At 30.4% G+C, this 24,497-nt stretch overlaps 1 protein-coding gene across 1 annotated transcript; it reads right to left on the reverse strand.

Annotated features, from left to right (window-relative positions):
* Nucleotides 1-20,685: 20,685 nt before the first annotated feature.
* Nucleotides 20,686-24,103, reverse strand: LOC139876172 (uncharacterized). The gene is made up of 2 exons (XM_071863472.1): nt 23,691-24,103; nt 20,686-21,342 (listed from the first exon to the last, which is right to left on the reverse strand). Exons 1-2 carry the CDS (start codon nt 24,010-24,012, stop codon nt 20,807-20,809), a joined length of 858 nt encoding a protein of 285 aa, XP_071719573.1. The 5' UTR covers nt 24,013-24,103; the 3' UTR covers nt 20,686-20,806.
* Between the last annotated feature and the right edge of the window lie 394 nt (nt 24,104-24,497).

Consider the following 24,497-nt stretch of genomic DNA (forward strand, 5'->3'; position numbering starts at 1 on the left):
TGATCTAGAACTGGGAGCAGTAGTGTTTGCATTGAAGATATGGAGACACTACTTATATGGGGTTAAATGCACTGTGTTTACCGATCATAAAATCCTTCAACATATTTTCGATCAAAAACATCTGAACATGAGGAAACGTAGGTGGGTCGAGCTGATAAACGACTATGATTGTGAGATTCGCTATCATCCCGGGAAAGCGAATGTAGTGGCCGACGCTCTAAGCAGAAAGGAACGAGAGCCAATTCGAGTACGAGTGATGAACATAAAAATTCGCATGAATCTCAATTCACAAATCAAAGAGGCTCAACGAGAAGCTCTTACTAAAGAAAACATAGGAAATGAAACAATGAAGAAGTATGAGAAGCAACTCATTATACGGGGAGATGGAATTCGATATTTTGCAAAAAGTATATGGGTACCAAAGTTGGGTGGATTAAGGAAGTTGATATTGAATGAGGCACATAAGACAAGATACTCGATACATCCTGGAGTTGGAAAAATGTATCAAGATCTTAAGACGCATTATTGGTGGCCTAATTTACAGACAGACGTTGCAACATATGTCGGGGAATGTTTAACTTGTTCCAAAGTCAAAGCAGAACACCAGAAGCCGTCAGGGTTACTTCAACAACCAGAAATCCCAGAATGGAAGTGGGACGGTATTACCATGGATTTTATCACGAAGTTACCCAAGACTGCATGGGGTTATGACACCATTTGGGTAATAGTTGATCGTCTCACCAAATCTGCACATTTCTTGCCTATAAAAGAAACAGATAGAATGGAGAAACTATTACGATTATACATAAAGGAAATTGTTTCAAGGCATGGAATACTTATTTCCATTATATCCGATCGTGATAGTAGATTTACATCAAAGTTCTGGCAATCACTACAAGAGGCCCTGGGAACTCGTTTGGATATGAGCACCGCATATCATTCGCAAACTGATGGGCAGAGTGAAAGAACAATTCAGACTCTTGAAGACATGCTCAGGGCATGTGTGATCGATTTTGGAAACGGATGGGATAAATATCTACCATTAGCAGAATTCTCGTATAATAATAGTTATCATGCGAGCATTAAAGCTGCACCATTTGAAGCACTGTATGGAAGGAAGTGTAGATCCCCTATCTATTGGAATGAAGTAGGAGATCGACGATTAACTGGTCCCGAGATCATACACGAAACTACTGAGAAGATAGTACAAATCAAGGAGAGATTGAAAACAGCCCGTAGTCGCCAAAAGAGCTACGCCGATGTCCGAAGGAAACCATTAGAGTTTCAGATCGGTGACATGGTTATGCTAAAGGTGTCACCTTGGAAAGGTGTAATACGTTTCGGCAAAAGGGGTAAACTGAACCCAAGGTATGTAGGCCCGTTCAAGATCATCGAACGCATTGGACCGGTAGCTTATCGACTCGAGTTACCACAACAACTCACCGGAGTACATAATACGTTTCATGTTTCAAACCTTAAGAAGTGTCTTGCAAAGGAAGACCTCACCATTCCCCTTGAAGAAATCCAAGTCGACGAGAAACTACAATTCATAGAAGAACCAGTCGAAATCATGGACCGTGAAGTTAAACAGCTCAAGCAGAGCAACATACCAATCGTTAAGGTTCGTTGGAATGCTCGAAGGGGTCCCGAGTTTACTTGGGAACGAGAGGATCAGATGAAACAAAAGTACCCACATTTGTTTCCCGAGAACGCAAAATAGGTACAACTTTAAAATTTCGGGACGAAATTTATTTAACGGGTAGGTACTGTAACGACCCGGATTTTTCCGATCGTTTTATACATATAAGATTAATATTTACATAAATTAAACATTACCAACATCATAAGCAATCCAAATTGTTGAGTCTTGTGTTTTTGAAAAGAGTTTTACACAATTGACCGTCCAATTTGACCGATGATATCACGAACTATATAACATACGATAATTATACGATTGTGTACATATACGTATTTATACATATTTAACATGATCTAAGGATGGTTTAACATATCATTGTGTACTAATAACAATGAGTTATAAGTATACTTTGAGACTACTAACTTAAGTTTTCAAAACGGTAACTATACGTAACGTTCTTTGACATATATACCTATAATCTATAATGCTTATACAAGTATCGTATAAATACGTATTTAATCACTTTTAAAGGGCTTAAATACATAAAACAACATAAGTATATTCACAAAAGATAGTTATATTTGAATTCTCGTTCCATTTCCTCAAGATTTCTACACGTATACTTAGGGTATATGTACCCGTATTATACGCAGCTTCTAGATGTATTTACTATTGATAAATACCAATTATTAGACCTCAATTATCTGCTCTTAGCAGCCATTGTTAGTCAACAATATGTGGGATCAATTAGGAAGACTTATGAGCTAAAAAACAAACTTAAGGATTTTTTTTTCTATATAACAAGTAAATTCGTTTTTATGATTTCACCCCATTTTTCCATTCTATTTTCTCATACTTACACTCCAAATTCTCTCTCAAAATACTCCTAACATCATACTTGATCATCTCCAAGCATTTTCACCATCTTTTAGCTTCATAATCAAGGTAAAACTATGTTTAAACTTTGATTCAATTCATGTAAGTTATTTATCTTAAATCAAGATATAAACTTACTTACAACCTTTGTTTTTTTTCATGATTTCACTTCTTAATCTTCCAAGTCATCAAGAACAAGTTCATATCTTGTTTATTCAGTAACTTTCTTCATCATACTTGAGGTATAACCTTTGTTCATCATCTTGTTCAATTATAACTATCTTATTAAGAATATACAAATCATAACAACAAGAACATAGTTTGAATGATTTCAAACTTGTTCGCAAACTAAATAGATCCTTCTAACTTGACTTTTAAAACACTTCAAGACTTGTAATATATCATAATGATATGCTAACTTAATAAGATACAACTTGATTTTACAAAGAACACCTTAAAACTGAATCTACATCGTTGGAGTGCAACCGGGGGCTGTTTTGGGTTGGATAATTAAAAACCATCTTAAACTTTGAATTGGAAGTTTATATTCTGGAAAAATGATATTTCTTATGAATATGTTAATATATAAAAATCTCATGGTGTAACTCAAAGTGTAAGTATTTTTGTAAAAATGATCATCTAGGTGTTGTTTTTTACAACGGAAATGATCACTTTCATAAGATTCACCAAAGTTTGACCTATAACCTGTGATTTCGAATGTAAACTAAGGTATTTACAGTTCATATTCATAAATAATGGCTCGATCCAAGGAAGTGGCAAGTTGAACCAACAAAAACGGAGTTGTATTGAAGAAACTGCGGCTAAAACAAAATTGGGTATCCGAAACTAGTTTAGCTACGAAATTAATTGGAGTAAAACTAAACTAATCATGTCTTTGCTAATTAATATGATATTTTATATATATTTACTTATGATTTGATTTTTTATATTTCAGGACCACCCGTAAACAACACGAGAGGATTAATTATAAGACCTCATGATTGTACGCAACACGTCATTTGACAACACGGTACTTTATGTACGCAACACGTCATTTGACAATATGGTACCATGGGTCGAGATTAATTCCGATCAATACGAATACGATGGGGTCTTTATTTATTTTATTGAGCAACTAATTGTGGACCACTAACATCGGACTGCTAACTACGGACTAATAGATATTAAAAGTATTATAAGTATATATGAAACGATTATTTGAAAAGAAAATATGTTGATATATTATATATATGGTTAGGTTCGTGATATCTATCGGAGACCAAGTCGTGTTAAATATCTTCAAGGCAAAAGTGAGTATATAGTCCCACTTTTAAACTCTAAATATTTCGGGATGAGAATACATGCATTTTATGATTTACGTTATGGGCACAAATGATAAAAAATATATATTCTACGTTGAGTTGTACCACTGGCATACTTCCCTGTAACTTAGTAACTACTATTTACATGCGGTATTGTAAACACGAATCCTGTTGATAGATCTATCGGTCCTGACAACCCCAACCAGACTGGACGACCAGTATTTAACGGTTGCACAGTACTTCGTTTCGATAACTATACTTGGTACGGTGTAGTGAGATTTCATAATAAAGGGAATATGCGACGTTGATTAAATGTTAAGTATGGTTATCAAGTGCTCAACCACTTAGAATATTTTTATTAAAACGTTTGTGTATATGAAATCTTGTGGTCTATATTTATAACGCTGCTAGCATTAAACCTATATCTCACCAACTTTATGTTGACGTTTTAAGCATGTTTATTCTCAGGTGATAATTAAAAGCTTCCGCTGCATTATGCCAAATTTAAGCAAGATTTAGAGTATGCATATTTGTGTCAAAAATAAAACTGCATATCGGAAGATTTGTAATGTGAAATATGTTAGAAATCGTACTGTTATTATTAAATGTAAAATTTGTAAGACTAAGATTATCGCTAAACGATAATCATTATTATGATGTTTAAGTCTTTGGTTATAATAAAGTTTATGGTTTGTATCATAAAAACGTATGCAGATTTTTTTTAAAAATGTCACATATAGAGGTCAATACCTCGCAATGACACCAACGAATACGTGACGTCTATATTCGATATGAACGGGACGTCTTAACCAAGTTCAACAAGGGCGATATCCGGTATAACAATTCAACCATAGAATGTAGTTTCGATTACTTGTGTCTATTTCGTCAATCATTTATAAAAGTGCATGTATTCTCAGTCCCAAAAATATATATTGCAAAAACATTTAAAAAGGGAGCAAATGAAACTCACAATACTGTATTTCGTAGTAAAAATACATATGACGGCATTGAACAAGTGCAAAGTTGGCCTCGGATTCACGAACCTATATTAGTATATATATTTATATGTTGGTCAATATCTGTCTAACAATTTAAGTCAAGTCGTAGTGTATCACAATCCTAATGCTCGAGACCGATATGCAAAAGTCAACAAAAGTCAACTTTACCCAAAATGACTTCTAAAATCTATACATGTTTATTATATAACTTAAATATAGTCATCTTATGTATTTAAATATATTTATTAGATTTTATTAAAAATATATAATACAAGTCATTTATTAATAAATAAAAATTTATATTAAAATTTATATATGATAAAAATATACTTTTATATATCTCAAGTAATAAAATTTATACAGTTCACTCAATATCATAAAAATATAGTGGTATGTATTATTAATGTAATTGTATCACATATTTATTTGATAAAATAATATTGATAATAATAATAATGAGTAAAAGTTGTATTATTTTGTAATAATAATTATAATAATAATAATATTTTATATAAAAAATAATACTTATATTCAAAATGATTATTTTTAATAATAATAATACTAAAATGATACCAAAAAATAATATCTTATAATAACAATGATATTTTTATTAAAAATGATAATTTTAATAGAATGATAGTTTTAATATTAATGATACTTTTAATAATAATAATAATAATAATGATAAAAATAATAAAAACTATATTGTTATTTAAATCAGTATATTACAATATTTTCATTTCATCGTTTATTATAATGTATTAATGATAAAAATTTATGTTAATGTATTTTTATATATTAAGTATTATAATTTGTATAATGTTCACATAATATCTTTTTAATGATAAAAATGTAGTGATATGTATCATAAATATATATTTGTATCAAATATTTATTTGATTAAATAATATAATATTGATAATAATGATAATGAACCAAAAGTTTTATTATTTTATAATAATAATAATAATATTAATTATTTTAATAATAATAATAATAATAATAATAATAATAATAATAATAATAATAATAATAATAATAATAATAATAATAATAATAATAATAACAATATTGATATTTACTAATGATAATAATAATTTTGATATCAAATAATAATCTTTTGTAGTAACACTAATGTCATATTAATATTACTAATAATGATAAAAAAAAATAATGAAAATGATATTTTTATCTAAACCATAATTTTAACAATATTTTAACTGAATCATGATACTTATACTCATTATTTCCTAATCGACTTATTTAATAGCTTTTAGTCCTCTTTTATATCGTATTCATAATAATGATAATAATAGTAATCATAATAATTAGATGATACTAATATTAGTTTTAATGATAATAAGTATTATAATATTATTAATGATAATACTAATAATAATTAGATAATAATAGTAACGATGATAATAACGACGATAGTAATAATAATAATCATTTTTAATAATAATACTAAAATTAATGATAATTCAGTTGACGATATCTTTTAATCCGTTCATCGAAACCATACGCTTTCTAAATGAAAAGTTATTAATTTTTCACCAGCTTTCCAATAACATGCATATCAAATACCTTATCTCAGTAGCATATGTATTAATTTCATGATTTATCATAAACTATTTAACCACGAAACTAAGCATACAACCATGCATAATCATATATACTCGAGCACTAGTCAGGGATACACTATTAATATATAAAAGATAAGATATGAATGCTCACGTATCAATATTGTGATTCAATATTGCAAGAAAGTACGTAGACGCAACGAAAATGATAAACGTTAGGTTGACCTCACGAGCAATACCCTCGAACAATACCCATAACCTCCATAACTATAACCCATAATTTTCTTAGCTCTATCCCGTTTAAAAACTTATTTTGAAATCGCCTGAACATAACTCCGTCGTAGTATTTTATGTATACTAATAATATCTTGAAATAATACTGAGTAAATATATATATGTAAATCGATTGAAAGAGTTTAGAGAAATATATTTTTAAGTTTCTATGAAATAATGAAATCTATTGAATTCTATTTATAATAGATTTTTAAATTATTAAAGTGAATTATTAAAGTATGAATTATTAAAGTGAATTATTAAAGTATGAATTATTAAAGTGAATCATTAAAGTTAAAGTAAAGTAAAAGTAAAGTAAAAGTAAAGTTAAAGTATAGTAAAAGTATAAAACTATGTACGTATAATACGCGTATAAATATATATAATATTGATTAATATTAATTTAAATCGTTATATATATTTAATAAAATAAAATGCAAATATCGTTATCTTTATCTTTATTATACTGGTTAAGTAATGAGTTGTCAAAAGTGGTTCTAGATATTTATAAAAGTTATATACGTTTTAATAATAAAGTTCTTTTTAAACTGAAAACGTTTTTGTACGTTTAAAACTAAATCAAATAAATATGATAACTTTGTTTTCCAATACTAAATATATTTAAGAATCATTTTGTTAAAAGGTTAAAATAATGGAAATTGTTATATCATAAAACGTTTTAGAAAAGTAGAATTATATATATTCATAATAGGTTTCAAGTTTCTAAATTACAGTCTGTTGGTGAAGCAAGGGATAAAGTCCAAAGGTTAACTAAACGTATGAAATCATCTTAATGAAAAATGTCGAGTTACTTAACTTGTCGATATCCAACATCTAAGTTATTTACACTCCACGTTCTTACCTTCATATTAAATAAAATGAAAGTTAATATAGTTATCTTATCAAGGTCACGAGAAAAATATTATAAAACATGAATTGGAAATTAAACACGAATTTCCACTAACCCTTGTCTAGTTCCCGTTAATTGAAACATTTGTTCTTACTTATAAATCACTTTACCATTTTCCGAATGTTGTCAAAAAGAATAGATTTCTTAAATCACAGTGGACCTCATAACATAGACTCGTAATCATATCACAATGTATCTGATAATTCAATCATTTGATATTATCTTTTAATTCCGTCGATAAATATATTAAACATATATTGAAACAAATACGTTTATGTAAAGTATTATACATCTAATACTTTGTTAACGTTTTCAATTAATATAACTATATTATATATACGTATCTATATACACATAAATGTTCGTGAATCGTCGAGCACAGTCCAAGGGTAATTGATTACATGAACATAGTTCAAAGTTTTTTTTTTTTTTAGATTTCAACATTACAGACTTTGCTTATCGTGTCGGAAACATATAAAGATCAAGTTTAAATTTGTTCGGAAATTTTTGGGTTGTCACAGTACCTACCCGTTAAAGAAATTTCGTCCCGAAATTTGATTGGGATGGTCATGGCTGACAATAGGTATGTTTTCATGACGCATACGAGCTGATAATTAGAGTTTTATCATCAACAAGTATTATGGATAAAACAATTTGATTAAGTGAAGAGTACAAGTGAAGCTATCACAAAAGAGTGAAGTGAGTAGGTATAGATTCGTCATATCTTTTGACGTAGATAGGATTGATTTCCGGAGTTTAAGGAATTTAGAGAAAATCTTCATAATAAGATTTGGTTCTTCGATAATTAAGGAAGTTAGGATCCGCTTTTAATGCGATCATCCATTTTGATTGCTCTGTCGGATATTTTACTATAAATTCACCCCCTTCATTTCCTTACAACTCACACCTTCTATTCTTTCTCTTTAATTCATACTTAAAGCATTAATCAATATGCTTCATCCAGTTCTGCTTCTTGATATATTCCTCACTTTCATATCTGTCATTCTTCTTTTTCATCTACCACCGGAAGAATCTATTTACTTCTACTATACTATTGGTTTTATAGTGTTTTTAGTTCTCCCGTGTCTTTATATTGCTATATGCATCGATATATACCGTTTGTAATTTCCAGTTTATTGTTGGGCTTTATATCTTTCCTTATATTTCAAAGTCCCTACTTCTGCCTTCTATAATCATTGTTATCCATAGTTAATGCTCTCTCCTATTTGCTGCAATTTATACTCCAATTCCTATTTCGGAGCTTCATGCTCTTGTCTCCTCTTCCCGACTTCAAGTCAAGTGAATAATGGTCTAGAATTCGTAGGTATAAGTTTCGGAATGAACATGGTTAATCTTCTAAGAAGAAAATTGTAATGGCACGATTTTAATTTGTCAAATTACCAGAATATCCTGGAAAAAAACGAATCATCAAGAAAATATTTTCTTGATATTTTTAGAGATTAAATAGAATACAAGAGTCGTGTAACATGGTACATGATGACGGTATGGTCTGTGAATCGTCATGTCCCATTTAGAAACTCAGCATGACTTACTGTAATATAATCACGTTGATCAAGTGTCATTATATTATACTAATTCATGCTTCAGTTCCCAACACTACTTCAAAAATATTCTTATTTTAAACTCGAAGGTTTCAGAATTTAGAAACTAAAATAGTTTCTTTTATGATGTAATACAGATAGCGCGAGGAGGTAAATGATTTCAGATAAGAATAATTATGGAAATATCTTCAGAAATATGGAGGATATTTATAATGAAAGATACGATGATATCTTAGAATTTCTAATATCAGAGGATGATGAAGAATATTGTCCGCAAGGGTTTAGAGTCAGGAGCAAGGTATTCGTTAATGACTTCAGCAGAAACTGAATCATTTGGATTCTTTAAAGGCAGGTTTAGTCTTTGTGATTTGTCCACAGCCTCCTTCATACTTTGCTCAATCCGTTTTCCAGTTCCAAACCTTCTCTTTTTCTGAGCTTTGCCAACACACTATTTTTTATCATCAAACTTTTTACTGTTAAGGTTGTTTTACAGTTTTTGCTGCTTCATCAGCATTTTTCAAAATTTCGAGAACTAGTTCGCAGTTTAGGGTGTTTTTCAGAAACTTCACATTCGAAATATGTAAGTCTAGGAGTTAGACGTTATATGTACACATATAATTGTTGGCGTAGACATGCTGTGAGATTTCAAAATACTGATTGCTGAATCCCAGTAATTGGCATGGCAATTCTTGTTACAAGATACGGATGAGTAAATGATGGGGTTTCAATAAATATAATGATTTTTCGGAAAGTCAAAGATCAGTGAAGTTGTTGGTAAGTTTATTGCTAATGTGGTGAAATATAAACGGTTCCCCGGTAACGATGGCGAAAGGGCAACGTATATATCGAAGTTATAATAAGGCTGTTTCGTCTGAAAATTCGAAGTTGACTTGCTGGAGCCGTGACAAAACTGACTACTTTGGAGAGGAGTTGAAAAGTCATTTTAGCTAATAAATGCCAAAGAGTCTGACAGGATACGTGTTAAACTATGACTTTGGTTTCAAGAGTTTTTCAGGTACATAACTGTGGTTAACATGTGGTTGGATCATCATCTCGATTGTTCATTATTTGAAGTGTCTTCAGGAATTTCGAAAGGTTTGAACACAGATTGTAATCGTTAATATACATATGATGTTCTAGCACAGTTTTGAAGTCAAAGTATAGCTTTGAAAGATGTAAGGATCTAAGAGTAATGATTTTGGTTATACCTCGAGTTGAATTCTGAGATTTCAAAATCATAATATGTAATTAGATTTTGAATGAGTATGGTTGTTTTGATTTCTATAAAAGAGCGTATATTGTTGTGAAAGTAGGGAGTACAATGGATGATTTGCTGAATCGGATTCGAAGAATGTAACATATTAATTGTGAATTTATATATCTCTCGGGTATTACCTACCCGTTAAAAAAATCACAATTAATATTTTGTACAAAAGAATTTTATTACAGTCTTTATAAAAATATACATGTGTATATTTTCTTCAGATGTAACATAGATTTAATGAGTTTATATTAAATTAAACTCATTTGATTTACGGTTGAAACTAGAATTGGGTAATCCCTAAAACTTTAGAAATTACATAAGTATTTCTAGAAATTACATAAGTATTTCTTCAGTGATATTGAAATTATGAATCAATACTTCGTTATTTGTTGATGCATGGTATTGGTGTTCGTGGAATTCTTGTGAACTTCGTAAGGTACAAATGATGTTGTTTGAAAAGTTTCGAGTACATCGATGATGAAAGTATAAAATCAAACATATATTTGAATAATACACTTGATTTATTATGAAATAGAATTCATTGAATTGAAATAGAGATTGTAGTTATCGATGGTTAATTTGCTGACGAAGGATGTACATCATAGCATATTAGTAATATGAATTAACTGGGTAGTTAAGATTTCACATATAATAGCTTAGTACGGAAAGACTTATTATGGTTTAAAATTATATATATATATATATATATAAGATATACATATAAATCCTTCAATGGAAATGTGTTAATACTTCATAACTCGTTGATATGACATACTTGTTGCTAATTTGTAATAATGTCCACAGTGATTCTTGAACTGGCAGAACTTGTGATGTTATAGATGCTGCTGTTTCTGAAGATGCTGATGGTACTGACGGTGCTGGTGATGCTAACGGTACTGTTGATGCTGCTGGTAAAACAAGTCTAGCTTGTAAATCACGCACTATCCTTGTCAAGGTTTTTACTCTTCCTTTTATCATTTTGGTTCACTCATCTGATTTATGGTTAGGGCTAGAGTAGATAATCTCTAAGACTTTAAAGATTACATAATCGCCGTAGAATGTTTCCCTAATGAAGTTATGAATCAATACTTCATCAGTTATTGTTGTTGGTACTCTTTGGTATCTATGATGCGTATGATGTTGATGCTCGAGGTACAGATTGTGATGTTGAGGTGTGGGATGCGGATATTGTTGTTGATGGTGGTAATGGTACTGTTGGTGTTGATGATGGTGGTACTGGTTATGCTGCTGGTGCTGCTGCTGGTGTTTGTAACCTTTGCACCATATTCTCCAAAGCCACTACCAGAGCGCGAAGCTCGTTGACTTCTTCTATTACACCGGGGTGATTGTCGGTTCGGACGAGTGGATAAATATGATCTAGAATTTGGTATAGTATATAATCGTGATGAGATACTCTGGAAATGAGAGATAAAATGGTGTTTCGGACAGATTCGCCGGTAAGTGCTTCAGGTTCTTCACCAAGAGGGCAATGTGGTGGATGAAAGGGATCACCTTCTTCTTGTCTCTAATGATTGAGGAGGCTACGAACCCATCCCCAATTCATCCGGAATAGATGATGGCTGATTGGTTGATCCATTCTGGTCACACTGCTTTCGGAGCTTGAGTGGGATTCCATTTCGGAATTCGAGGGACTTGAACTGATGACAAATTCTATTTCGTACGATTGAATAAAGGATTTTTCGATATGAAATGATTTTCTGGCTATCGGGTGGTATTCTAATTACATAGAATATCTATATATAGAGCAAAAGATTTCGTAGATTACGGAGGAATTTACGGAATACGTCAGACAAAGTTTACAGTAACAGATACGCTAAGATATGAATATTGTCTATACACTAATCATGCAATTAATGCAGTAAGACGTGTCTAGACTAAGAATAGTAAGCAGATAATTTTTGACAAAAATGATAAACAAAACTTTTGACATGCAGACACGGTCGAAGTCCAGACCCACTAATGCATCCTAACGACTATCAGTTAGACACACTAATGCAGACCTGGTTCGCTAAGACCACCGTTCTGATGCCACATGAGACGACCCGTCCCAATCCATAAGGACGAATACAATAACATATGATTACATCGCGCGGTATTTGACCTCTATATGATACATTTTACAAACATTGCATTCGTTCTTAAAAGACAACCTTTCATTACATCGAAAGTTGGCCGGTATGCATACCATTTCATAATATCCAACCTATAAATGACCTAATCCATCATTTAATTAATAAGATCTCTATTGAACTCAACGACTTGAATGCAACGTCTTTTGAAATATGCCATGAATGACTCCAAGTAATATCTCTAAAATGAGCAAATGCACAGCGGAAGATTTCTTTCAAACCTGAGAATAAACATGCTTTCAAGTGTCAACCAAAAGGTTGATGAGTTCATTAGTTTATCGTAATCCATCATTTCCATAATTTCAATAGACCACAAGATTTCATTTATTCAATAATCATACACTCGCAAGTGTTTAAAATTCCATTCATATGGATTGAACACCTGGTAACCGACATTAACAAAATGCATCTAGAATATCCCCATATATAAATATCGAAGTACTAAAGCAGTTCAAATTCTCTGTCTGGGGCGTGTCAAATCCCATAGATCTATCTTTAGAATTCGCGTCAATTGGTGGCAATTATAATAAACACCAATTCTTAGGCTACCAAGTTCAACAAGGGCGATATCCGGTATAACAATTCAACCATAGAATGTAGTTTCGATTACTTGTGTCTATTTCGTTAATCATTTATAAAAGCGCATGTATTCTCAGTCCCAAAAATATATATTGCAAAAGCATTTAAAAAGGGAGCAAATGAAACTCACAATACTGTATTTCGTAGTAAAAATACATATGCCGACATTGAACAAGTGCAAGGTTGGCCTCGAATTCACGAACCTATATTAGTATATATATTTATATGTTGGTCAATATCTGTCTAATAATTTAAGTCAAGTCGTAGTGTATCACAATCCTAATGCTCGAGACCGATATGCAAAAGTCAACAAAAGTCAACTTTACCCAAAATGACTTCTAAAATCTATACATGTTTATTATATAACTTAAATATAGTCGTCTTATATATTTAAATATATTTATTAGATTTTATTAAATTATATAATACAAGTCATTTATTAATAAATAAAAATTTATATATGATAAAAATATACTTTTATATATCTCAAGTAATAAAATTTATACAGTTCACTCAAGATCATAAAAATATAGTGGTATGTATTATTAATGTAATTGTATCACATATTTATTTGATAAAATAATATTGATGATAATAATAATGAGTAAAAGTTATATTATTTTGTAATAATAATAATAATTATTATTATTCTACTAATAATAATAATAACAATATTTATTTACTAATGATGATATTAATTATAATAAAGTGATAATTCTAATCATGATAATTTTAATAATAAGGATACTTTTTTAATATTAATTATAATAATAATAATATTTTATATAAAAATAATACTTTTATTCAAAATGATTATTTTTAATAATAATAATACTAAAATGATACTAAAAATGATATCTTATAATAATAAGGATATTTTTATTAAAAATGATAATTTTAATAGAATGTTAGTTTTAATATTAATGATACTTTTAATAATAATAATGATAAAAATAATAAAAACGATATTTTTATTTAAATCAGTATCTTAAAATATTTTAATTTCATCATTTATTATAATGTATTAATGATAAAAATTTATGTTAATGTATTTTTATATAGTAAGTATTATAATTTGTATAATGTTCACATAATATCTTTTTAATGATAAAAATGTAGTGATATGCATCATAAATATATATTTGTATCAAGTATTTATTTGATTAAATAATATAATATTGATAATAATGATAATGAACCAAAAGTTGTATTATTTTATAATAATAATAATATTAATTATTTTAATAATAATAATAATAATAATAATAATAATAATAATAATAATAATAATAATAATAATAATAATAATAATAATAATAATAATAATAACAATATTGATATTTACTAATGATAATAATAATTTTGATATCAAATAATAATCTTTTGTAGTAACACTAATGTCATAATAATATTACTAATAATGATAAAAAATAATGAAAATGATATTTTTATCTAAACCATAATTTGAACAATATTTTAACTGAATCATGATACTTATACTTATTATTTCCTAATCGACTTGTTTAATAGCTTTTAGTCCTCTTTTATATCGTATTCATAATAATGATAATAATAGTAATCATAATAATTAGATGATACTAATATTAGTTTTAATGATAATGATACTAATAAGTATTATAATAATATTAATGATAATACTAATAATAATAATAATTAGATAATAATAGTAACGATGATAATAACGACTATAGTAATAATAATAATCATTTTTAATAATAATACTAAAATTAATGATAATTCAGTTGACGATATCTTTTAATCCGTTCATCGAAATCATACGCTTTCTAAATGAAAAGTTATTAATTTTTTGCCAGCTTTCCAACGACATGCATATCATATACCTTATCTCAGTAGCATATGTATTAAATTTATGATTTATCATAAACTATTTAATGACGAAACTAAGCATACAACCATGCATAATCATATATACTCGAGCACTAGTCAGGGATACACTATTAATATATAAAAGATAAGATATGAATGCTCACGTATCAATATTGTGATTCAATATTGCAAGAAAGTACGTAGACGCAACGAAAATGATAAACGTTAGGTTGACCTCACGAGCAATACCCTCGAACAATACCCATAACCTCCATAGCTATAACCCATAATTTCCTTAGCTCTATCCCGTTTGAAAACTTATTTTGAAATCGCCTGAACATAACTCCGTCGTAGTATTTTATGTATACTAATAATATCTTGAAATAATACTGAGTAAATATATATATGTAAATCGATTGAGAGAGTTTAGAGAAATATATTTTCAAGTTTCTATGAAATAATGAAACCTATTGAATTCAATTTATAATAGATTTTTGAATTATTAAAGTGAATTATTAAAGTATGAATTATTAAAGTGAATTATTAAAGTATGAATTATTAAAGTGAATTATTAAAGTATGAATTATTAAAGTGAATCATTAAAGTTAAAGTAAAGTAAAAGTAATGTAAAGGTAAAGTTAAAGTATAGTAAAAATATAAAACTATGTACGTATAATACGCGTATAAATATATATAATATTAATTAATATTAATTTAAATCGTTATATATATTTAATAAAATAAAATATAAATATCGTTATCTTTATCATACTGGTTAAGTAATGAGTTGTCAAAAGTGGTTCTAGATATTTATAAAAGTTATATACGTTTTAATTATAAAGTTCTTTTTAAACTGAAAACGTTTTTGTACGTTTAGAACTAAATCAAATAAATATGATAACTTTGTTTTCCAATACTAAATATATTTAAGAATCATTTTGTTAAAAGGTTAAAATAATGGAAATCGTTATATCATAAAACGTTTTAGAAAAGTAGAATTATATATATTCATAATAGGTTTCAAGTTTCTAAATTACAGTCTGTTGGTGAAGCATGGGATAAAGTCCAAAGGTTAAATAAACGTATGAAATCATCTTAATGAAAAACGTCGAGTTACTTAACTTGTCGATATCCAACATCTAAGTTATTTACACTCCACGTTCTTACCTTCATATTAAATAAAATGAAAGTTAATATAGTTATCTTATCAAGGTCACGAGAAAAATATTATAAAACATGAATTGGAAATTAAACATGAATTTCCACTAACCCTTGTCTAGTTCCAGTTAATTGACACATTTGTTCTTACTTATAAATCACTTTACCATTTTTCGAATGTTGTCAAAAAGAATAGATTTCTTAAATCACAGTGGACCTCATAACATAGACCCGTAATCATATCACAATGTATCTGATAATTTAATCATTTGATATTATCTTTTAATTCCGTCGATAAATATATTAAACATATATTGAAACAAATACGTTTATGTAAAGTATTATACATCTAATACTTTGTTAACATTTTCAATTAATATAACTATATTATATATACGTATCTATATACACATAAATGTTCATGAATCGTCGAGCACAGTCCAAGGGTAATTGATTACATGAACACAGTTCAAAGGTTTTTTTTTTTTTTTTTTTTGAGATTTCAACATTACAGACTTTGCTTATCGTGTCGGAAACATATAAAGATCAAGTTTAAATTTGTTCAGAAATTTTCGGGTTGTCACACTGTAGGTGCATAATTGATTTGCATGCAGATGTTTACATGAGAGAGCCTACACATCATGATATTGTACGTTTGTACGACACTTATGAAAGAATCTGTGGGTTTCGAGAATGATGGGAGCATTGATTGTATGCCTTGGGAATAGGCAAAATGTCCAAACGCGTGGAGAGGCCAATATACCCGAGGTGATCACGGCTACCCAACTATAATGCTTGAAGTCTTTGCCTCGTATGATAATTGGATTTTGCATGCTTACTTTGGTGTATTAGGCTCAAACAACTACATAAATGTTTTAAACACTAGTGATTTGTTCAAGTCAATGCTTAACGAGGAGATGTCGGGCGTTCCTTATATTATAAATGGCGTAGAATACAAAATAGGGTACTATTTAGCTGACGGGAGTACCCAACGTGGTCGGAATTTTTAAGTCATATTCAAATAGTTGATCCAAAGCATTCTTACTTTGCAAAGAAACAAGCTAGTGCTCAAAACGATGTCGAGAGTACATTCGGAATTCTATAAGGACAATGGCATATTCTTCAACAATCGGCAAGAGCGTACGAAGTAGTTATTATGCTATTTACATTCTTATTAACTGTTATTTCGTGGGTTCAGTGGTTTTGCAAATCAAAATGTGTGTATTATGGTCTTAAATTCTGAAGCCTTTTTGGGTATATGTTGACACCTTTGCATACTAACCCAACTCGTGTTGGTTATCAAATGGACTGTAACCTAATAATGTGTGGTTAATTATATAATGTCTGCAACATGGCAAATGTCGTTGATATATTTTCAAAAATGAAAGTGGTTTATGTAGAGTTTCTGTCATACACATTTTTATCATAAAGTTAACGGGTTCTAATTATTGTTTCATCATAAAGTTAATGGGTTCTAATTACCACTATATAAATAAATAGCTCTCTAATATTTTGTTGTTATATTTCTTATGCAATATAAAACATTGTGAATATTACCATTCCAGCGGTAGCTGAATGGTATCTTTGGTTTCACTTCGGTGGGGCCAGGGCAATGGGTAGAGTGGATTCAAGTTCGAATCCCACTCTTTAAAAATACCCGTGGTAGGCTTACTTACCATAAGCCGGGTTGCCCCTGGGAAGGTTTTACCGACCTATTCAGGACCCAGATCCGACCCGCCTGCCCCTCGGGATGGTTTAAGGTTCGGATCCCTGTAATATGGTTCGGGTTTCCTGCCTGAACGCGTGTGTATCTGCAAATGATGACTAGGCTTCGGTCCGGACTGATGCAAGCTTGCCGTTCAAAAAAAAAAAAAAAAAACATTGTGAATATTGAAATTGATTCTTAAAAGTTTGCAACAAATCTAATGTGTATCTTTTTTATAATAGGGGGAGTCGAGTGAATAAACGGGATGCTCCCACTACTGTATTTAAAATAGATGATGGTAAAACTCTAGACAATTATGCCATTTATTGAACACCAACTTGACTTTGAGTGGATTTACCAAATCGATTTTGAGAGAATTTACAAAACCTCATTTTTACCTTCAAGATTATGCATTGCTTAATAACTTATACAGTGTGCATTATATCTAGCTTTAATATAATGATTTTGTAGGAATTAGATATTGGATGAGGGTCTTATACTACTTCTAAATAATTAGATGGGTGGGTTTAGCCTTTCGAAGATGTGTAGCATATTTGCATTCTTCAATGTCCACCACAACTTCAACTAACAAACCATGGTTGCTGCGATGGGTCTAAGCTTTGGTTGTTCAAGTTCTGTTTATCACCAAGAGTCTCAAGGGTCTGTTTTTATATGTTCAAGAGTAGATCCTCAAGGAAAACGCTCTATTAAGATTCAAGATTGAATCCCTGAGGTTGCTATTGGTAAATCGCAATATTTGATTACATAGTAGTGAATTACTGGATGTTTTCAATATGTTATGGTAAGTTTGTGCTAAACTTGAAGTTTGCACACTTTACATGGTGCAACTATTAGGAGGGTATAGTTTTTGTTTTGTTGCATGAAGCAAATATATTTTATTTGATATTTCAACTCCAATAGTTGGACATGCTATTAAGATTGTGATCCATGTTTGTGAGTCTTAATAGGAGAAGCAAATGTTATTAAATGCGCTTTTGTTACTTTTGTCGTATGTTGTCATTCTCATCACCTACTATATGTAATGCATATCTATTAGTTATGCAATTATTTCCCATTTACGACGTAGCGATTTCGACTCTTATACTTTGAGAGGATAGATTCGGGTTGATCTTCTATCTTTATCGGCTTAGATAAGTAAATTTAAGAACGCTTGAAAGGATATCGTCTAATGGTTCAAAAGTGTCAAAACGGTATTTTTCAAGCATTTAACCTTACAACCAATCAATTTTCCTCTCTTTGTTTGTTACATCCCATTTGCTTCTCTGTATGCTACATCAGCCCATTTGCCTCTCTTGTATACTACATCAACTCATTTGCCTCTCTTAGTTTTCTAAATCTTTGATTAATACAACTCATTGCTCCATGACGTATAAAATTTGGATAGATTTTTAATCCTCTTAAACATCACCTCTTGAACTCTAAGGACCGTGTTACCTTGCAGGTGATAGGGCTGTCACCCTTTGAATCAAAGGTGAGGCTCGGCTGTGATGGCATAAATATGTAAGATCCGAATGTTTGCTAGAAAGATAATATCGGGATCATTCTAAATAAAAAACACTTTTCCAATAGATTTATGTGATACATTCTACTATATGCAAATGAATTCATTGATTTTTTTTTATTTTTTTTTTTACAGTGATTCGGATCACCTATTTTTGATTAACATACTACTCCCGCGTCCCACTATAAATGTCCGTTATTGACTTTTTAAAGTCTTTCTTTGTCAAATTTGATTATAAATGTTTCTTTTGTGTTATATAATATTTGATGAAAATTATATACATGAAAAAACTAATTCATTCGAATTATTTTTCACCAAATATTATATAAAACAAATAAAAAATATTTACAGTCACAAGACAAAGAAAAAAGAAAAAAGTTGAAAGTTAATAATGAACTCTTATAGTCTTATAGTGGGGTAATATAAATTTTACTATGATGACGGTTCGAAACACTTATAATTTGTGATTGATATAAAGCAAAATTATTGACTCGGATATTAGTACCCGCTGTCATGGAACAATTTCATGAGACTAATTTCATGAGACTGGATGTGAAATTAGGCCCCATAACTCAATAAGTCAAAGAAAGGTACTGACATACTAGTAAGAGATATATCCATGGCCTTAAAAGAGAATAGTTCCAAGTATATGTCAATATGAGTAAATTTTTAGCCTTAATCTTTTGCAAACAAGAATTGTTTCAATATGACTGACAGACTAATCTTATAAGTGGTTTTTTCACACACTATATGAAATATGTGTAAAGAGTGTGAATGTGTGATTCTGTTTCTCATCTATATAAAGTTAATTATGTACATGTAAGTATATAAAATCTACATATTGTTTCATAAATGTATAAGATCGTTTAACTTAAAGGAGATCGGAGTAAACACATGATAAAACAAATAACTTTCGCTCTCTATACAATTAATCAATATGTTAAAAGATTGAAATAGTGGTTCGACCATTAGCTACAAAGTAAACCTTTTTTCGAGTATTCATGTTTTCAATTTTGTGTTATTTGATTTTTCATGTTGTAACTTGCTTGCTTTATTATTAGTAATTCAACATTTCTACTTAAACTGTTTTGGTTTCTTAACAACCTAACAAATACTATGTAATATTTTATTATTCTGAAAATTCAATTTTTGATTCGTCCCTAAAAAAGTCCCGCGAATTTCAGGGTCTTAAGCTACCAAACTAAACTTAAATCAAAATGAAAGCAAAATAAAGATGAATTGCAAAGAATGTGTCAAATTCTCACTGGCATAAAGGAGGTTCTGTTAAGTTTTGTGAATATGAGAAAGAAAATTGTGTATATTTTTGCTTGGACTTCAAACGATTAACAGAAAATTTCAAAATCTTCTTTGCACACTAAAAATTCTTTAAAACAATTGTCAAAATTACCGAGAAAGACTAATTTGGTCTGGGGTCAGCCCATTCAACACTCAATATAAGGTTATCATAACCATACCCATTAAGTCTAGCAATAGCTCTCTCACCATCTTCCCTCCTCACAAAGTTAACGAACCCAAACCCTCGGCTCATTCCAGTTCTCTGATCCATAGCAACATAAACACGAGACACATTCCCAAACGGACAAAACAGCTCCATTAAATCAGGCTCTCGAGTATCCTCTGAAAGATTATTGACCCGGACAGAGTTTTCATCATTCCTACGTCGCATGTCAGCACCAGCTGCGGGTCTCGGTGCACCAACACGCATGTTAGGCGGGACATATGTCCCTTCGGTAGCACCAGAAGCCCCAGTGGCGGATGAACCAGGAGGGTTTGGGTTCTCGACAAATGGTTCACTTGGCTGGGCAAGATCCTTGTAGGGACACTTTGAAGTCCAATGGTCACCTTTTCTCCTACAGGTCCTACACACCACACCACCTTTTGACATTTGACCCAGTGGATCTACAGATCCATTCGTGTCTTCAGCTTTGGTGCCTATATAACGGTGTAAAAGTTAGTGAACCAACATATCAAAACATAGCAGTTTAATACACTCAACAAAGGTTTCAGCTGTTGTAATACAATTAAAAAGTTACAGTAATGAAATATAGCAGTTTAATAATGCACATTAATCAGGAACTCTTATCGATAAATCCTAAAATCAGTTTAACAATTTTGCTTATTCTTTTTTTTTTTCCCTCAAAATTTTCTTAAGAGATAACACAGTGGTGAAATATAGCCTAAGGTAATGATGTGATCAATACATGGCGAACTCTACATCCCAAATGATGAAATGATATTTCTTTGTGTTTTTTTTTTACGGCGAAAATATTAATATATATATATATATATATATATATATATATATAAAGATCGTAAAAGATTCGGTGGTACACATGAAAGACAAAAATTGAAAGGTCTCGCTCTGATCGTTTTACAAACATTGAAGGCGATCGTTTTACAAACATTGAACGATAATATTGGCAGAGAGCGAGCACATGATATTTCTTTGTTTGATGTTAGTTAACTTTAAGGCAAACATTAACAATTTAAAACATTAAATGATTAACTTAGCAAGTTACAGCATATGTGTTTTTTTTTTTTTTTTTTTAGTTTCTTGGTGTACATATGTTCATTAAACCTGCTCAAAACAGATACATAAGAACGATTGGATAATCAAATTCCTGCATAATTCATCTTTATTAGCAACATATTTAATTATGATGAGTTCCTGGAGCATGAACAGAGCAGCTCTGTTTTTGATTACTTATATTAATAGTAAGTTGTTTTTCCTAACTGTTATACAAGTTATGTTCATCCTGAAAGTGAAGCCATAATTACAAAATTGAGTAAATGTCATAATACCAATTTATGTTACTACAACTCTACAAGTGCACCTAAAAAACATTAGTATTTACGTGTACCACTACCAAAACGAAATAGCGGTCGGTCACTTATAAAAAGTTCTGTTCAAATATTATTTGCAAACTTCTTTGTACTTATTGCTGCAGGTTTGAACAGTTTATACTCTTGTTAGAAAGCACATGGTTATTCACTTATTTGCATGAGGATAGTTACACTGTTCTTAAGTATTTAACTTTTAACAGCTGTATGTGTTAAGTATTAACTTACATTAATTACAAGTTCTAAACTTCTAATACTCAAATTTACTAGGGTCTATAAACTTTACCAATATTCCAATATGTACTCCGTATATGTTATCTACATTAGCACTAAACTATAAATAAATAAATATTTTGATTATAATAATCTATTATTTAATGCATAAATTTCTATATTCACACACACAACTTGATTGATTTCAGATAATGAGGCAAAAGAGAGTTACGGGGTATAAAATTCCTCTCCTTTAGTAAGCAGGGGCGAAAATAATATAAGGCACAGTAGATTTGCAATTTTTAGTGCAAAAATTTTGGATTTTTTAATCTTGCCTCCAGTGGATTTTGTTTTTGCCCTAAAGTTTCCATATTTTGCCCCAAAACCTTTCCCAAAAACATCCAAATTTTGCCCAAAAATCTCCATATTTTGCTTCGAAACCTTCATATTTAGTCCAAAAAAAAGTTGCTACACTTTTAAAAAAAACTTCGCCCCCGGTAAAAAAAATTTCTGCTTCCGCCACTATTAGCAAGAGATACAGAATACAGATTGGAACTAACTTAGGCTGACACTTTTGATCAGTGGTTCTAGCTAACTATGTTAGGTTGCTTATTCAAATTCGGTATAAAGAACTTGTATCAATGATTAAGTTAGGATTAGTAGCAGCAACTATGTGGCAAAAAGGTGTAAAATGGCGGGAACACCCTGATCCCGTGTGCCTTTGGCACCAGCCATTGTCCACCCCACAAGGAATAGCTCCTGGCAACTCCCCTATCCTGGATCCCCAACCATTTGACAGACTGACCCCCGGAAGGATCGAACCTGCGTCTGTATGTGGCAAACTTCCACATGGTGGGTCCCCAAGAATATTTGGGTGTGGGTACCGTTGAAGCACTGCTTCTTTTGGTAGTAGCAGCAACTATACCAGTCAGATTAATTAAATTTAATCTAATTAGTTGTATATACACGAGTAATGACAGACCATAACAGACTAATTAAACTCGCAATGCTTTCACCAATCAATAATAAAAAGTGACCTAAAATCATACCCTATTCTCAATCCACATTCACAAAAATTATAGAATTAAACATACTTGTACACTATTTAGACAGATAAATTAGATAAACAATCGACATGATGGAAAATTTGACAATTTAATTAGCAAACCATTCCAACACACACAATTAACCCTATCTTTAAATAGCATAAAATAAACATAACATACCTGGAGCCCTAGGTCGCTCAAAGATGATTTCTTCAGTAGACATCATAGTAAGCCTAGCACCGACATCCTCATGAACAGCGTCACCGAATTTAAGCCATGAACGTCTCTCAACAGCGGGCTGAGTATTAGCAACCTTACGGACACGAAACTTTGTGGTCAGTTTGACACGATTACCTTTATCGTTAAATTTGTACTCGATCACTTTCTTAAAACCATGTTCATCAGGTCCGATTACTTGTTTTGGCGGTAACAAGAAATCGTAATCGCATTCTTCTTCTTCTTCGATTTCTCCCCATCTAGGCTTTTGAGGTTGAATCCCCATGATTGCTGTGGTGATTGAGAGAGATCGATTGAGATGTTCGAGTTAGGGTTTTGGGGTTTTCTTCGGTAATTAGAGCTGGGATGTTGAAAGAAAGAATATATAATAGTCGGTTTATATAATACGGAGTAGTTGGATGAATAAATAAACGGCAGTTGGCAAATTTTTTTTGACTTTTTCTCTACACTTTTTTTTTTTTTTTTTTTTTTTTTTTTTGAACTCTCCGCATCCCTTATTTTGTTAGGTTAATTAATTATATTATATTATACTATATAATAAATATGGACAAAACCCACCAATCATACCACGCCACCTATCCCGCAAACACTGTAGCTACAGTAGCAAAATTACTGTAGCATTTTTTTTTTCTTCCTTACCACAATGGAGTATAAAAATATAAATTCATATATAAACAAAGTTGCTCTGAATTTTTTTTTTTTTTGCTTACCACAATGGAGTATAAAATATAAATCTTTTGGGTTTTTCCT

Source organism: Rutidosis leptorrhynchoides, chromosome 1, assembly GCF_046630445.1.
Source record: "Rutidosis leptorrhynchoides isolate AG116_Rl617_1_P2 chromosome 1, CSIRO_AGI_Rlap_v1, whole genome shotgun sequence".
Classification (NCBI taxonomy): Eukaryota; Viridiplantae; Streptophyta; class Magnoliopsida; order Asterales; family Asteraceae; genus Rutidosis; species Rutidosis leptorrhynchoides.